This window comes from Panicum virgatum, chromosome 3K (assembly GCF_016808335.1).
Source record: "Panicum virgatum strain AP13 chromosome 3K, P.virgatum_v5, whole genome shotgun sequence".
In the NCBI taxonomy this organism is placed as follows: domain Eukaryota; kingdom Viridiplantae; phylum Streptophyta; class Magnoliopsida; order Poales; family Poaceae; genus Panicum; species Panicum virgatum.
In genome coordinates this window covers 47,779,060-47,797,651 of record NC_053138.1, presented here as the reverse complement: position 1 = coordinate 47,797,651, position 18,592 = coordinate 47,779,060, and the positions used below count along the sequence as shown (strand labels likewise).

Sequence of the window (18,592 nt, the reverse complement as noted above, 5' to 3'; positions counted from 1 at the left end):
CTCTCTAAGCAATACTTCTTCTCTTGCCTCTCGAGTTTTTGGTTCTGGTATGAGTTCTGGGTGTGGTTGAAGAGCAACGAAGATCTCCAATTTATAGGCAAAGATGCAAGTCGAAGGGGAGGTTGATTTGGTGCAGGCTGGTCTGGGGTCGGCCGAGCTGGGGTAGGGGGGGGGGTCAGCCGAGCCAGTGGCCATTGGATGCCTCTGCTCCTCTCCTTTCTCCAGTAAGATGCCCATTGGATTCCTGATCATCATGGGTGGTCTCCTCTGCAGATTGATCATCATGCACGTAGCTTTGGACAGAATCTTCAATCAATCTTACATGTTTGTCCCCTTGGATGCTCCTCCATGATTCCTACTCTATGAACTTTTGATAATTGCCTATACTTAGTTTGTTTGCTGGTGGTTCAAGATAAGAAGGGAATCCAATGTTGCCTAAATTAATTATCTTGCCTAATTTTAATTACCTTCACTAATTCTTAGTCCTTAATTTGCCTACATGCATAACTAATGTATGGTTAATAACCTTAGAGCACACAAATAAGTATAATCACACAAATAGATATGATTTAATTTTCATATTAAAAATTATCTTTATTTGATTCTATGTTTTATTTGGTTAAAAAAACAAATGTCCGGTTAATCAATCGATTTAATTTCAGAATAAAGATAAGTCATTCAATTCATGAATTGAATTGAATTGACTCACTTTGTGTCTTTAGCATGGCTTTAGGTAATCGCCTAGTTTTTGGATAAAGTAGAGAGAGATGATTTTGAAAATCACACAATAAGAATAAATCTAAGAAAACTGTCTCTCTTTTTATTTTAAACAAATGCTTAAAATCGATTCGAATTCAAAAACCGGCAAAGGTTGCGTAACTTTTTCAAAATTTAGATAACTACATAAGCGAGAGTAGCTATCTATAAGCTTATCAACTATTTAATAAAAAAGTCTCTAACTTTATTAAATAACTATGGTTCCAAAAACAGTGAAGTTCTAAACTTAAACTATTTAAAGCTCTAACTTATTTTAAAACTAAAAACTAAAAACTTTAAAAATACCTTGGTTGCCTCCCATAACCGCTTGAGATAAGTCCTTCAGCCTGACTTTAATCTGCTCAGTCCAATGTCTTGTGTAGACACCGCCGACGATCTTCCTTCTTCAAGCTTCATCCTCTTCAATTGCTCTACACACTTCAAATCTTGGACGAAATTTGAACGAGGTAGATTCTCCATTGATGTTGAACTTTATTTCTCCCTTTCCAACATTAATGTTAGCTTGAGCTGTCCTGAGGAAAGGTCTTCCGAGTATCAATGGTGACCTTGAGCTTGCTCCCATCTCTAGAATAACGAAGTCAATTAGTACAAGATTATCTACAATCTGCACTGGCACATCTTCAGCTACTCCTTCTGGATATCTGACAGAGTGATCAGCTAGCTCTAGACACATGGAAGTTGGTTCTGGCTTCGGCAGTCTTAGCTTATCGAACATTGACTTGGACATCACACTAACACTTGCTCCTAGATCGCATAGAGCCTTGTCAATGTTGAGTGCACTAATAGAGCATGGAATGCTGGGACATCCCGGATCTGCCTTCTTCTCCAAAGGAGTGTCCATGATAGCTGCACTACACTCAGTTGTCATCTTCACACAATCAGATGGCACTTCCTTCTTCTTGGCTAACAAATCCTTGAAGTACTTAGCATAAGTGGGAACTTGAATTGCATCAAATAGTGGCAGAGTGATATTCAGATGCTTGATCATCTCAATGAACTTGTTGAAATGCTCATCTGTCTTGCTCGATCGAACCCTGCTCTTCTCTGGTAGAATCCTACTGTCATCTAGCATCACTGAAGGTTCATCTTCACTCTGACTTTCCTTTTCCACTTGACTGACAGATCTTTGAGTCATCACTGGGTCCTTAGTCTCCTTCCCAGATCTAGTTGAGATTGCTTTGAGTGACTCCTTAGACTGTGGTTGACCTGGCAACTTTCCATCATTTCTGTTTGGGAGATGTTCTGCTAACTAAGAGAGAGCGGGTTCTCCAAAATCTTCATCATCCCCATGAGCTGTTGATTTGAGCTTCCCACAGTAGTGATCTTGCCATCAATGTTCTCTAGCACCTTGTCCATAGCCTTGAACTTGGAGTGAGTGTCCTTGTTGATCTTGGCCTTCTCTTCCATGAAGTCCTTAAGTTGAATCCTCAGAGGAATGGCATTCTGAATAGCTGATCCAGCAGTGAATTGTTGTCTATTCTATCTATAGTTGGACGGGGGAATCCAACCTTCCTTTTTGGCATAGTCCAAAGCCTTGGCTTCGTCTGGACAACTTTCCCTTGAATGGCCGTAGTCTCCACACTCTTTACAAGTCATCATGGCTTCTATAGCTTTCACTTCCTCTGCTCTGCCACTCTCCATCCTCTCCAACCTCCTCATGAGTGAGTCTATCTTCCCACCAAGAATCTCCATCTTGTCCACTTCCAACACACTTTTCGCCACTGCATTTGATGAAGACTGACTTGTGCTAGGCGCCCTATCTGCTCCCCAAGCTCCATTCTCAGCAATCTTCTTGAACAAGTTCTCGGTCTCAGTGGGAGTGAGACTGAGAATTGATCCTCCGGATGATGCGTCAATCTGAGCTCTACACACTGCGTTGAGTCCAACATAAAATTTCTGCACTAAATCCCATTTCATAAAGTTGTGGTGAGGACAGGCTAACACATAATCGTTGAATCTCTCATAGGCTTCAGCAAATGTCTCAGTGGGGTACTGCGCAAATGTTGAAATCTTGTTCCGCAAAGCTTGAGTCTTCCCAGGTGAAAAGTACTTGGCGATGAATGTTGTTAGTAACTGCTGCCAGTTGTTCACTGTATCCTCTGGAAGTGTAGATAGCCACTGGTGAGCTTTTCCAATCAGTGAAAATGGAAACAACCTTGCTCGGATCTGGTTGTCAGTGACTCCTTCAATGCTGAACGTGTTGCATATCTGCAGAAACGTCTTCAACTGTTGATTAAGGTCTTCTTTCCCACTAAGGCCCTGTTTGGAACCACGGCACACAGAATCGCGATGCGTTTAAACGAAACGCGGCCCTTCCCTCGCTTCTCGCTTCTCGCGGCGCGCAGTTCATTTTTCCGCTTTTTCTGCCGAGCGCGACTGCTAAACGCGCGTCGGCCGCAACCTGTTCGGCGGGATTTTTCTGCTTCTTCCGCTCAAAAGCATCGCGGAAGCCGAACCAAACAGGGCCTAAATGGTTGATTCTGCACCATGTTGATCACTGAGCTCCTGATCTCAAAAGTCTTCTGAGGTTGAGTGAGGTCTCTGATCTTCAACACAGCTGAGGTTGGCACACACAGGTCCATGAGCTTCTTCTCCACTTGCTCACCCATATTCGGCAGAGTTTTGCTTCCTCTCTGAGAAAATTTTGGCAGAGTGACGGCTTCTCCTTAGCAGCTTCTCTGGATCATCCATATAATTAGACGGTTTATTGGACAGTGGACCATCCATTCATGCTAATATTAGTGACAGAGGAAATATACATAACAAACTACTATATTCTAGATATTTTACACATTATCTATTAATTAAATATTTAAACTAAAATAAATATAACTAAAATTTAATAGAAAAATAAAAATTGCGCAATAAAATAACCAAAATAAATAAATTAAAAATTAAAAATTAATATGGCACATGAAAATAAATAAAATAAAATAAAATAAACAAGAATTAAAAATTAAAATTGCACAAGAAATTAAATAAAGAAAAGAAAAACTGAAAATTAAAATGAATAAAACTAAACATATATATAGGGGCATAAACTTTGAGCTAAATAAGACTCGAAAATTAATTCTCCAGCAACGGCGCCAGAAAAGCTTGTTGACGTCACTTAAGCACGGCAAACCTTATACTGCAAGCGACAGTATCGTGTGTAGCTTTTCCCCAAGATGAGTATCATGGGTTTTGTCAATCCAAGGAATGAACTAACGAGAACTAATTAACTTAAGTTTATGGAAAACCTTAAGGGTGAAAAAGGGTTTCTAATCTATGTCTAAACCAGTCCTTAATCTAATCTAAAAGAGAATAAAAGAACAACTAATATATATAGATATGATAAACAATTAGATCATAATTAGAGGACTAATTAAAGGGTATTAACTAGGCTCTAATCAAGCTCTAATCGGATCCAAAGCATACACTATAACTGGGTGCCGCAACTAGATTAGAGCAGCGAGATAACTGGTAGCTCAAGGTAAACAAGCAAGTTCAAGCATATTCATCATAGCATAACTAAATCATGATCAAATAATCTAATCCCCTAGATCAGCTTAACCTTTCCCCGGCTCCACTGTCACTGGTAACCCGGTAATCGACGAAAAGCTTTCAACAGGCACGTAAACAGACGATGCGCATCCATCTACCTATTATTGTCTAATAATATAATTAGAGCAAACTAGAACCTCTAATCACTATGATTACAAGAACTAGCAACTTCAACTATACTATTAGTAAACTAGATCAAAGATCAAAGATCAAGAACACGAGATTAATAACACCCTTAAAGACATGATCTAATTAACAAGCATCTAGACATAAAGTTAATTATAGCTAGAACATGCATAATTAGAACAAGAACTTGATAATTAGACAAGAACAATGCTTCATTAAGTAATTGTATCAAGATTACAGCCATGATCATACCTTCCCTTAATGATACAATTAGACCTCTAGAGCAAAGTAATTAGAAGGCCGCGTAGGGTCTCTAATTACTCCGGGAACTAGAAGAACTCTAATCCTGAACTAGAAACTCGACCCTCTACTCTCCTCTAGTTGTTGTCCCTCTCTTGTCGCCATCTTCACGCCTTGATAATGAATTGGATGCGTCGTCTCGGGGCCTAGGGTAGCTATATATAGTCTAAGGAAGACGTGGGAGAAAAGAAATCAGAAACCGACTTCGGGAAGGGGGTAGGTCGGCCGAGCCAGGGGTGTAGGGTCGGGCGACCAAGGACTCTCCCTCGGCCGCTCGTTTCCATCTTTCGCGTAGATCTTGCTTGCCGTCCAAGAAATACTTGTAGGAGGGTTCTCGGACTCTTGTGGTTCTGGAATCTTCGATATTCTCCGAGATTTGACGAAATCTTCTAGTCTTGACTTTATTGGAAGTGTTTTCCTTGAATATTCTTCTATATTCCGGTAGCTCTTGATATCTTCCATGAAGTTACTGATCTTGGAAAGCCTTGACTAACATAGAGGGGGCCATGAGTCATCCAAGCCTCTCCTTGATCACCGTCTTCAAGAGAACACCATCTTGAAGGTCTTTTATTACTCGAGGTAGATTATGATGAATTTCGCAAAAAATAGGCCTAAAACCTGTAATAAATAGAAATAGAATTTCTCCAAGACAATATTACAAAATCCATAATAATCGGTGATAAATCGTTAGTGAAAGATATAGTTGACACATTAAATCAGTGAAAATCAATATAAAATGATATTAAATATTAGTATTTAAGCAGCGTCAACATATAGCAGAAGAGTTTAAATTTAAGGAGATAGCTTTCCTCACAAGTGGTTACTTGGCAGAAGAGCACAATGTATTTGCCCACAGCAAGAGGTACCATGAAGATGAAACGGGACCTCCTTATAGCGACCTTGAAATATTCCAATGGAACGGCAAAACTGTTGGTCCACCCGTGGCATATGAATTCAGCGAGGAAGAACGGAAGTCTGCCTTGCTCTACATGTGGACAAATATAGTAGAGGTTCAGGATTTGTTCAGGTAATACTTTACTAGGTGTAAATGAATTGTATATTCAAAGTTTAGGTAACAGATCGATTATTTACTTTCGTTCTTTTTTAGCGAGTTCGATAAAGAAAACTGGAGGCCTGCTCGTAACCGTCAACCAACGGCGAAACAGCTAGACAAATTGCGTCTAAATGGATCGCACGGGGGACCTAACTTTATCTCCTGGATCCGAGACCATGTAAGCCTTGTATACATTGCCACCGTACAATGTGTATTGTTATGTAATTTGTAACACTTTTCTTTCCGTGTGTGTCAGTTCGGGAAGGTAGCGGATGTCCATCCTGACCTGCATCAGCTTTCTATTGGGCGTGTGATAGTCAAGAGCTATGGACATTACGACGTCAATGGGTTTCGCTTTCGTACAACTAGATTTGAAGCTGCCCGTCCTCTAGCCGCTACAAAAAAACAATGGAGTCGTAATAACCGCTGTAGATGTTGAAGGGCACGAAACTGAGTATTATGGAATCATAAACAATATACTTGAGTGCCAATTTGTAGGGAACAAGGATCTTAGGGTGGTGTTTTTCGACTGTACATGGTTTGACTCAAAGCATTATAGAACCAAATTTGGAATGGCACAGGTGAAACACGAGCAACTACTTCAAGGGGGCGATAGATATGTCCTTGCTCATCAGGTGCAGCAGGTGTATTACTCGTCATATCCATGCACTAAGTTGAGTGCCTGGTGGGTCGTGTACAAAACCAACCCCCGTGACCGGTTGTCCACTCTTGCTCCCAATGAGGTTGACCAGGTTGACGAGGTGTTCCAAGAAGATGAGTTGCCATCCTCATTTGATATAGATCCTGCTCCTGCATTGGATTCTCTAGGTGGAGACCTCAATGACATAATATTGCCACAGAAAAGAAAACGAGAACCAAAAAGAAGAAACGATACGAGATCTTCGAGTAGAAGAAAACAAATTGATCCTGATTCTGATGATAACTAACAAGTTAAGTACATTTTTTTGTTTATGCAGGTTTCTTTGTTTATGTTAATGCATTGGATTATAGAATATTAGTTTATTTTCATTATTTAGTTCTAATATAAGTGGTCCTTTAAATTGATGCAGGATGCCTAATAAGAAGCTTAAGCAGGTGGTGAGGGGGTTCAGGGAGACCCTTTTCCGGGGGAGTTCCTTGAGCGTGAGTAAGAAGGAGCAGATGTACAGGAGTATGCACCCAGAACTACAGAGCCAGCCCATGGCATTTCAGAGAGCCAATGTAAGTTGTGTATATTGTTACCTTTGAATGTGTGTATGAACTTCAACGCATGTATGTGACACTTCAATGTGTTGTCTGCAGGATGAAACGGAGTCAGATGAGGATGAGCGGCAGGTGGACGACCGGCAGCAGGAGGAGGATGCGCAGGATCAGGGGCAGGGGGTGAGGATGGGGATGGGGAGGAGGATGGAGAGGAGGATGGGCAGGGGGATGGTGACGGAGATTACGTGCCTTCGACGGAGGAGCAGCCGCAGGGGGACTCCTCTGCAGCTCCAAGGCGTCCACATAAGTTCAGGAGGAGCCACTGCGTGCCACCTCCACCTGCTCCGATGACCGAGGCGGGGAAGAGGGTGATCAGCCCCGTCGGAGATAGGTAAGTGCTATATCTTTTGATAATAATGAGTTGTAGAATTCAAATATATGCATGTTTGATGTTTGACCGTCATTTGCAGGGATTGGTATGACCACTCATTCACCGGCGAGGGACGCCAAAAATAGGTCAACAAGGTGTTGGGTTCGATTCTGAAGTATCACTACCCTGGTCTAGTGAAGACGTCGGACGATCCCAACGCTGAGCCGGTTCTCGTCTCATGTTGGGACGAGTACAAGTTGAAGAAGGACGTCACTTATGGTGATGCTCAGGGACTTGTTCGCGCTGACTTCTGGGTATGTAGTTCATGTCTTTTTCTTCTTATGTCTATTTCATGTCGATTTCTTCTTATGTGCATTTTTCTTGTAGGCACGTTTTCGCTTGGCCGACGGGGCTGATCACCGCCACGCCGAGAAGGTTTTTGAAGAAAATGCCTATCGATTGGTGAAGGACGCCCTGTCCGATGCAAGGATTCAGGCGACAAACCTATTGAAAGGATCGGGTGCTCTAGCCTAAGAGGGGGAGGGGGTGAATTAGCCACTAATAAAAATTTTGACCTATGGCTCCAACTAGTTTGAACAAAACTTAAACTAAAACGTGCTATCTAGATGTGCAACTAGGTTGTTCTAGTGTGAAACCCCTATCCCAAAAGAGTTTAGCAACATATAGCCTTTCCTATCAAGAAACTATTCTATGAAAGTAAAGGCACACAAATAGCTAGTAAGAAATGCGAAAGCTTAATGAGCGGGATAGGAGATAGCAAACTCTTGACGCGGGTGTTTATCCCGTGGTTCGGTTATCCACAAAGGCACATCTACATCCACGTTGTTGTAGCACTCACTAAGAGTATTGCTACTCGGCCACCAAGTCTGTTTCGTGAACACAATCACGGTCACCTTGGCCCCGGGTTCCACTAAGGAGCTTCTCCACAAAGGATGGGGGTCTCCACGTCCCCCGCACAAAGATGGCGTCGCCGCTCCACACCAAGTCGGAGGGTTGATGACGTTGCCGGCGAGCTTCACGCTCTAAGGTGCCGGCGCACCAAGCTTTTGTTTTGGTTCGCTAATGAACCACAGCACAAAGGCTCGAAGCCTTGCAATCTCACTCACTAAGAGCTAATCCTTTACACAACACTCTCAAAATGTGCTAAGGGCTAAGGATATGATCTTGATGCTCTTGTATGCTTGGAGATGTTCTTGAGTATGTGTGGGAAGTCTAGCAACTCCAACAAGCTTCAAATGGCCGGGGTGAGGCGTATATATAGGCCACCAAGTCTTGTAGCCGTTGCTCCAACGGTCAGCAGAAAATCTGTGTATCATCGGATGAACCGATGCCTCTGGCAGGGGTAGCGTCGGTTCATCCGGTCACTCTAAGGCCCGAAGTAGCCGTTGAACTCCTGACAGCTGACACAGTGACCACCGGTTCAACCGATGCTTAGCCGTCGGTTAATCCGGTCACTCACAGCACTCAACTGTTCTGCTGACGTCATTACACCGATGGTATGCACCGATGCTTCATCGGTTCAACCGGTGCTGGAGACTTGGCTCTTGCGCGACTTGCATCGTCTCTGGAACACAGTACGCCCAATGCACTGATGCCCCTTTTTGAACCATCGGTTCATCCGGTGCCTATAATCTGACTTGGCTTCGATTCCCTTCTGCACCAAAATACCATGGCGTCGGTTCTTCCGATAACCATCGGATGCACCGATGCTCATGCGTCGGTTCTTCCGGTGCTACTGACCGAAGAGCTTTCAGGGCGCTGCCCTGAGACCCGCGAGGGGCGGCTCCCCCTCAACCCCCGTCCGCTAACCGTAGGGGCGGCCCTTCGGCCTAGCTACGCCTATCTTCTTTCTCTTTGTCATCACTTGAACATAAAAGCCTGAGAATGGTCATCTTAACAATCATATTAGTCACATTGATTGCGTTGTCATTCGATCACCAAAATCACTCGAAATGGCATAAATGGTGCCATGTTGGTTTCACCTATATTATCAACAAGTCAAAGGCCAAAAGATGAACAAAAAGTTGGGGTCCTCGAGTATATACCTCGCCGTGGACGAGTACTGTCAGGTTAGTTTCGCTTTGTTTCATATGTATATGTTACATTTGAATCGATACTTATGCTTTTTTGTGCAGGTGATGGTCCCGTGGATGTCTAACAGCCCGGAGACCTATGCAGCTTGGAGTAGTGTGTGGGCTTCAGAAGACTTCAAAAAAAATCAGAAAGTCACAGGTCAAATCGAGGCTCGGAGCCGAACCACACCTTTGGTGGGGACAACTTCACGCGAAAGGCACAACGCCTGGTAAGGAAACTAACTAATATGTTAAATTGTGATAATTTATGGTACTAACCCTGTGATATAGGCAGTTCAATTAGGTCGCGAGCCGACTCCCGTCGAGGTGTGGCTGGCTGGACATAAGGGAGACGACCCTTCCAACCCGGATAGTCTGTGCAGCCAGACACAAAACGAGCGTCTGGTGAGTTGTTGTCCTTAGTATTTGCTTAATGATCACAATGAATGAACTAACTAAGTTTATAAATTTGGTGCAGACGGCATATAAGGATGAGATGATTCGGCGTCACGGAGCGGACTGCGATTGGAGGAACATGGAGATCGATGCAGAAGCCGTGCATGCTAGTGGTGGAGGGAAGGCACACGGACGGTGAGATGCTACATTACATGCAATTTATAGTGGAATGAACATGTCTTAAGCTTGTTGTTATAAAACTCGAAGGTACTCGCTCTTCGATGGAATGACCAACACGCGGGAGGTGAGGGCTCAGAGGTCGGGCGGCTCCTCGTCCAGGACCTCCGGCGGTAGCACTAGGCGGTCCACTGAGCAAGAGCTGGAGATCGCAAGGCTGCGTGAGGAGGCCCGCCAGCGTGACGAGTACCTGAAGTACTACGCCGCAGTCATGGAGCAGCAGGGGATGCTTCGGGCAAGTATAATAGATTATTTGTGTTTATTGGTACCTTTCAACATCATACACAGTACTAACATTTTTGGTTGATAGGCATTAGCGCAGCAACAGGGCATTCCCTACGTGACCCCACCACCGCCTCCACCGCAACCATGGATGCTGTACCCTATGGGCCCTCCACCACCTCCGGTAAGGGAATTTGTGTCCATTCTCTACAGTTATGCATATATAACCCTGTTGTAGACAATCTAGCTTTACCAATAGATTGAGCTTCTAATTTAGATAAGTCAACATATTAGTACTTGCTCATTAGATAAGTATACACGAGTTTAGTCAAAAATTGACTCTAAACTTGCTTATTTATGTACTCAATAGGGATCTGTGCCTGTGCCTCCCCAGTATAGCACACCGCCTGCACAGCTACCTGCTCCTGGATCACAGGTTGGTGTTGTAACCTCTCTAACTATTGATGACAGTTGTAATAATTTCTGGATACAACTTGTGATAATACATATTCTTGCTTGGTAGGACTATGACCAGGCTGGAAGTGGGACGGGCCATGCCTTAACTCCCGTCGGCCGCCGGCCCCGCCCGGCTTAACTCCCGTCGGCTCAGGCGTAGCCGACGAGAGTTAAGCAAAAACCGACGGGAGTAGCTAACTCCTGTCGGTAAAAACCTAACTCCCGTCGGTTTCTGGCCGACGGGAGCAGGCTAAATTAGCGTTGTGCTAGGAGGTATATTGTATCAACCTGCAGGAACTTTGCAGTCAGATCTTTGAATAGCTCTAGCTCAGTGGAGACACTCAGACTCTATACAATCGCAGTCCAAAGAACTAGACTGTCACTCGTACCCTGTACTATCAGAAAGTTCAGAGAACTATATCGACTATCAAATCCTCACTGTAACAGGGGTTCACTGTCGACTCATGTTAACCGTTTATCCATATTGATCTTTTTTGCTATCCTACAGAGAAGAAGAGGCCACAGACGAGATGTTGCCTGTTGTCTCACGGATCTGCAGACATCTATGTCAAGTTTGTTGTCTAGATAAATTGCACCGGCTACTAATTCAATCAAATTTGATATACACTTTATTTATTTGGTGAACAAGGAACGAACCCACTCCATGCTAGAGGGTTCACAGTCCCGGTCCGGGATCACCGGAAACCAGAGATTTTTCTGGTTCAATCCAGTTTTTTATGGATTTCGGTTCAAAATTCAAAAATAGGAAAGTCAATTTTTTTGGTCAAAATCAATTTCCAGCTAGAGAGAAACGGGAATGTGAACCCTATAGGGTGTCTAGCATCAAGTTGTCAGGATGCTTGCAACAAAATGCAGCACGTGACGAGTCTCATGACAGATCCAAGTACTCCCTCCGTCCCACAAAGAAAGTCACCATCGATTTCAGTGCCCTACTTTCAATCCTTCGTCTTATTCAAAAACATTTTATAAATATTATTAATTTTTTTATGATTATATTTGGCATCCGAAGTATTTTTATATAATTAATTTTTTAAAATTTTTTTAATAAAACGAGTGCCAGAACGTGCACGGAATTCAAGACGGGTGACTTTCTTTCACGGGCGACTTTCTTTCTTGGATGGAGGGAGTAGTTTACTGGTAACTAGTGTTAGCATACTACGAGGGCTGTCAATCTGAACCTAGGCATCCTTTCCCAAAAAAAATACTAGACCTAGCCTCTCTCTAGCATTGTCATCATCAGCTTGCATAGATCCACCAGTCGAGCTTTAGAACTTACGTTGGTCTTTGCCAAATAGATTGTTAAACTGACAACTAAAAAATCGAGATTACTACCAAACTAAACAACTAACAGATCTTTTTCAACATGTCACGAAAATCAGATTACCCAAATGATATCTACTTAGTGTTACCCACAACAACAAATCACGATACTATGCCTTCCAAAAACACACACACAATACTATGCAGTACATCAATCGCAGTGGTATGTCAACACAACCTTGATTAAATTGCAACGTAGAGGAGCAAAAAATGCATGGAAGGATTTTCAATGCATTGCAATGGGAGACCGAGAGGGAGAGCTAGGTACCTTCGTTGGTGCTGCAACTCGAGGCAACATGGGGAGGGACGTCATCCGGGTGTGAGGGAGGAGCGGGTGAGGGAGGGGGAGAGGGTTCCTCCGATGTACTGCAGCCAGCAGTTCAGTCACTGTGCATGGGGCCCACGTGGCAGTGACCCAACTGCTGGGCAGCCAACGGCAGCAGATCTCATTTCGAGGGGGAGGGTGACCGGCGCAGTGGAGGGTGGGAGTTTTTTCTGAGGAGACTGCCTGCGCGAGGGGGGGGGGCATGGGAGTGGAGAGAGCCAGAGGTTCCTACGCAGAGGGCGCGGTCCCGACGGAGCACGAGGCGTGGATGGCGTGAAGCGGGTGTCGCGGCAAGCAGGCATCCCGGCATTGCGCGAGGCGCAGAGGACACGGAGCGGGCGGCACGACAAGCGGGCGAGGGCGGGCGGGCGGCAAGGAGGCACCGCCGTGCGAGCAGGCGAGGGGTCGCGCAGGCGATGGGCACGACGGCCGCACAGGCAGGCGAGGGCGCGCGTCCATGGCGGCGGTGACGGGCGCCGGGCTTATCCAGTGTTTAAAATAGCGGGCTATGGCCAATAGTAGTTCGCTAAGAAGAGCTATAGCCAAATATAGCAGCAGCTGTACCCTATAGCAGTTTTTAAGAATCCTAGCAAAAAATATTATAAGTGATGCATTTCATGAACATTTAACCCATATTTCACTTATTAACTAAACCAGTATTCCAATTTCTTCCACAAGCACAATAGCAATTAGCAAGTCAAGTAGTCCGCATTTTGGACCTCTTAGCTGCTATTTTGATCTTCGAATAGCGGTTTTTAGCCGGGAAAAGTGGCATTTAGCTGATTTTTTAATATAGCGCTAAACTATGTATAGCTTAGCCTTACCCCTCTGAAACAATTATAGCCGGCTATTTAAAACCTCGGGCTTACCGGAACGATAAAGAGACAGATACACCTATATCTTATGTTTTTAATAGGGGTAGAGATTATACCATTGGTGAAATCCACCGTGATTGCTTCTTTTCCTTCTCAAGCCAAGTTAGCTCCGGACCTTTGTATTGTTCGACGAGTGCAAATGCCTCGTCACCAGACTATCTGGTGAGGCTATTCTCAGCGCAGTTAGACAATCACTTATTCCCTCGTGTGGGGTCATTCTTAGTGGTATATTATCATTTCATTAGAAGGCTATTTTCGATAAAGGGCGAGGTAGAGTGGGCCACCATCAACTAGTGGAGGAAGAGGAAGTGATGATCGATACGGTGGCAGTTTCTGATAGCAATGGGGCTGGTGGTTCCTACAACACACTCATCTACAGAAGATATAATCGGTTAAAGCTTAACTGGCCGTTTCTTTATGTTTGGGTGCTACCATATTTTTTTCCCCATTTTTTGGTGGTTACCAAATAGGAATGATAACAATACCCTGCAATCTCTACACTACTTAAAAAGAACATAACTCATGTTCAGGCGGTCCGTGTGTCCGCCGTTTCGTTCTGCCTCCCTCCCGCGTCGTCAACACCTTCCATGGGTCCGCTCCGCTAATGTGTCCGCCTCTCTAACCGCTCCCCCGACTCCCCATCCTCGCCGGCCACTTCCTTCTACCCTGCACACCGGCCTTCGCCTCCCACGTTCGCGACAACATCCCCGCCTCCAACGCGCGCCTCCCTGCCCATCTCCGCGCCTCCACGCGACCCCGTCTCCTGCCGCTCTGACTTGACACCGCGACCTCCAAGCCACCGGCCTCCGTCGCGCGCATCCACCTGCTCCCCCGCTCGCCGGGCTCCGCGGGCCAACGCCTCCTGCCACTCTCCTCCCTTCCCTGCCTCCGTCGCCCTTCTTCGCGCCGCCGCGCCTCCCCGTCCAGGTCGCCTCCCGTAGTTCGACGCCGGCTCTGACCCGACGCCGTGGGACTCCGCCGAGCCGGTGGCGCGGGGGTCCCCGTCTGGCGCCCGCGCCTCCAGCTCCTCCGCCCGGCTCCCACCCAACGCCACGGGGCTCCCCGTCCGGTGGCGCCCCTCTAGCTCCTCCGCCCGGCTCCGACACGATGCTGCGGGACTTCGCTGAGCCGGTAGCGCGGGGCTCCGCCATCCAATTCGAAATCTGAGGCCAAAGCGGAAGCGGGATCACTCGCACGGAGAAGCCATGGCGTTGTCCCTCTCCCTCTCTTGCCCCACGCCCCTCGCTGTCTACCGCTGCGCCGGAGCCAGGAAGCTCCCCACGGCACGCCGCTGGCCGCCACCACCGTCCCGTCGCGTCGCCGCTCCTCCGCAAGCCGGCCACCTTCACCTCGTTCGCGGTCGTCGCGGCGGCGAAGAAGGGGTACAAGATGAAGATGCACAAGGTTCTTTGTTGCTAGCTCCTCCTCGGTTCCTGTGAGTCATTGGATTGTTCGGTACCTTTGCTGATTCAGTCTTGTTCGGTCTGTGTGTCGGGAAGGCGTTGGACAAGCGGTTCCTGGTGATGGGGAGGGGCAAGATCGTGCGCCGGTGCACTGGGAAGCAGCACATGCTCGCTGAGAAGAACACCAAGCGGCCGGTGCACTGGGAAGCAGCACCTGCTCGCTGAGAAGAACACCAAGCGCAAGAAGAGGCTCTCCAAGATGGTAGACTTCTGTTCTGTTCACCCCAAGATTTTAAATCGTCGGCTAAGACGTTTAGCGGCAGAGCTGCCGTTACGGTGTTTAGCGAGCTATAGCTAAAATTTAGCGGGCTATAGCCGGCTTTAGCGGGCTAAATATACCATAGCGGCTGTCCTTTCTAGAAGCTATAGATGAAGCTATAGCCGGCTATTTAAAACCTTAGTTCACCCACTGCATTACAGCTCGAATTTTGTTCAATTGCTCAAGTCTTATATGTCTTTTATTAGTTGTTGTAAATAAGTAGAAATCACGGTTGGTCCATATGCTTGAATTGAATGCTAATATAGGATGTTGATGTCGATAGCACATTGTGCTCTGGTGTTGTAATCCATCCAAAAATTTTTGTTTGACGTTCCCACCAACTAAGTATGCTCGCTTCAATTATTTAGGAAACAACCTGGTATGCAATGTGCATTAACTGGAAATATTGTGCATAAAGACCAGCCTAGGCCCAAATTAGTAAAGCATAGAAACATCCAACTTTCCAAGCCCCTCCCTTCCTAGCACATATTTTGGCAGAGATGGTGTATATCTATTATCATTGTCCTGATTTCAACTATTTATGCTTGTGGAACAATATCCAGAATAAATTAAGATTTAAGAGTGGATATGTATTTTCTTTCATGTTCTCATCTTTGAGTCTTTTGAAAATGGCAGGAGCTTGCTAGGGAACCGACAAAAATGTGTGCAGTTCTTTTATCCACTATATCATATGATAAATTGTTGCATATATGTAGAGAAATTTCATGCATAGATCCAGGAGAAGAGGAAGAGTTCCAAGAATAGAAAAGAGTGGAGAAACTGTAAGAAATATTGTAATTCTTGGGTTTATTTATTGGTCTGACTCTCTGATGCATTTCTTGAGTTCTTGCATCATTGGTGCAGTACACTTCTTCTAGAACTACAAGCATATGCCAGAAGTGACAACTGCCAGCAAGCTAGCCCTCCCCGACGTCTGTGGTTGTGTGTTTGAGTGCATCAATCATCCAGGATCAAGGTGATGAACTGTTTCTCACCGTATATGTGATGTTCTCTTAATCCGATGTGACAATTTATGCTTAGGTCAGGGATCCCTGGTTTTTGTTGTATTTGGGTCATGAACTGCAGTTCCGCACTCTAGGATAATTAATGGTTTGGCTTTGGTTGGGCCCTTTGGCATAGTCCTACTTGATTTTCTACTTCAACTTTCTACATTACAATTAGGCTCTCTCTGTATTCTCTACCTGCAACCTTTACTATTTTGAAGATTTTTTCTTTGTTATCTCTGCAACAGAAAGACCTGACAGAGATCCACAGAAAGACCTTAAAAATTATAGCGTAAATTTGAACTGCGTTAACTTTTTTTCTACTTAAATAAGGTGATACTATAAGCTGACCATCGTATTATTTGTCCTAACATGGTAGATATGCCTCATATTTCGTCTTGAGGGGTCCAGGATAATTACTCTCATGTTGTATCCATGGCACATCACACATGAATTTGATGAATTATCACAATCACAGAACTTTCAGGCTGAGCCTGGTAGAATAACAACAGTTAACACTCTTTTGCAGTGCGATCCATATGTTGATTAGGCCAGTTGCATGCATCCCTGGATGCGAACGTGCTTCAACCCATTCGTTGGACGGCACAAGCATGGCAAGAACCCCCAATCGAGCTCTTTCTTTGCAGGTGTAGTTTTCCACCACCCTCCTTTTCCTTCCACTAAAATGGCAGCAACCAATATGGAGAGATATGCAAGATTAAAACCAGTTGAGTTTCCCTGAGAGTGTTACTGCCTGGTGCTTCCTTTGACACTGGCCGTGACCTCATGAGATCGAAGTTGTTGCCTCCAATGGGCCACACACAAAGTCCCTCATTCTTTGAGCGAGGCAACCAGCTACACTACTTGCTTATAGTTGTTTGGGAGTGTCATTTTTTAGGATTTGGCACAAAGCTTGTGCGAGTGACTAATGAGGTCAAATATTAGTAGTAACGAGGACCAAGAAAGCGTTTGGCTCAATGCTTGTGCGACTGACTGATGAGGTCAAATGCATTCTTGAGATACGTAGGTTTGTAAATGTTTGTTTTCAAACTGTAAAGTTCTAATTGAACATAAGCAAGTATAGAATTTACAAACAAAATTTTGGTGAATCCGAACACAGTGAATTTCTAAATACTGTTCTTTAAGGTAGTTTTATAGGTTAGATTTTCTCATAAAACTATGTCACTTTATTAAAAAAACGAAATGCAAATAAAGTGGCATAGATTGTCTCATAAAACTATGTCACTTTATTTGCATTTCGTTTTTTTAGAAAAATATTATTTGCCCCGTAGCAACACAGGACCAATTGCTATATAATGTAATAATTCAAAATACTGTTCAGTGTCCTTGTAACGAACATGGCACCATTTATGCCAATTCAAGTGATTTTGGTGATCGAATGACAACGCAATCAATGGGACTAATGCTTTTGTTAAGTGAACATTTCTAGGTCCCAGGGATGAAGAAAAAAGGTCATGCAAAGCAAAACACGAAGAAAGAACTCAAAGAAACACTGAATTGGATGAGTTCTACTGAAATCAGTAGAACCGGAAGAACCGATGTCTTTAGCATCGGTGCATCCGATGGTTGTCGAAAGATCCGACGCCCTGCTTTGGTGCAAGTCTGTGCGCCTCTGGAGATCAAGTAAATGAAGAAGTGAAGCACCGGTTGAACCGACGACTTCAAGATATGCATCGGTGCATTCAATGTACTATGTTCCAGAGACGATGTCAAGCGCGCAGGAGCCAATTCTTCAGCACCGGTTGAACCGGTGATGCATCGGAGCATACCACCGGAGTAATGACGTCAGCAGGAGAGAAAGAGGCCAACGGCTAGTTGAGTGCTGTGAGTGACCGGTTTAACCGACACACAGTCATCGGTTAAACCGGTGGTGTCGCAGACAGTGCGTCAGAAGCTCAACGGCTACTTCGGGTCCGAGAATGACCGGACGAACCGACGCCATCCCAGGCAGAAGCATCAGTTCATCCGATATTATGTTGTTTTCTGCTGACCGTTGGAGCAACGGCTACAAGACTTGCTGGCCTATATATACGCCTCACCCCGGCCATTTGAAGATTTCTTGAGTTGCTGAACATCCCACACACACCCAAGAACATCTCCAAGCCATCCAAGAGCATAAAGATCAAATCCTTAGTCCTTAGATCCTTGTACAAGGTTAGCTCTTCAGTGAGTGATCAAGCAAGGTTTAGATCCTTGTGCTGTGGTTCTAGTGTGAACCAACTTGTATCTCGGTGCGCCGGCCAGCCTTGGAGCCTTGGTGGCTCGTCAGCAAGTCTACGACCCTCCGATTTGGTGTGGAGTGGCATCGACGACATTGTGCGGGGGACTGAGACCCCTCCTTCGTGGGCAATCTCCCTTAGTGAAGATCGGGATCAAGGTGACCGTGATTGTGTTCAAGAAATAGACTTGATTGCCGAAAAGCGATACCCTTCGTGAGTGCTTCAACAACGTGGACGTAGGGGCGCCTTTGTGGCAAACCGAACCACGGGATACATCATCATGTCGAGAGTTCGCTTCCTCTCATCCC

The 18,592-nt window shown here is 45.1% G+C and overlaps 1 protein-coding gene, 1 non-coding gene and 1 pseudogene across 2 annotated transcripts; 2 read left to right on the top strand and 1 right to left on the bottom strand.

Annotated features, from left to right (window-relative positions):
* Positions 1 to 1,162: 1,162 nt before the first annotated feature.
* On the bottom strand, positions 1,163 to 1,912 carry LOC120700977. The gene has a single exon (XM_039985157.1). The coding sequence runs from the start codon at positions 1,910 to 1,912 to the stop codon at positions 1,163 to 1,165; it is 750 nt and encodes a 249-aa protein (XP_039841091.1).
* Positions 1,913 to 2,695: 783 nt separating this feature from the next.
* On the top strand, positions 2,696 to 2,803 carry LOC120701716. Its single transcript, XR_005686272.1, has one exon. It is a non-coding gene; the product is annotated as a small nucleolar RNA R71 (small nucleolar RNA).
* Positions 2,804 to 14,523: 11,720 nt separating this feature from the next.
* On the top strand, positions 14,524 to 15,943 carry LOC120700976 (annotated as a pseudogene).
* Positions 15,944 to 18,592: the final 2,649 nt, after the last annotated feature.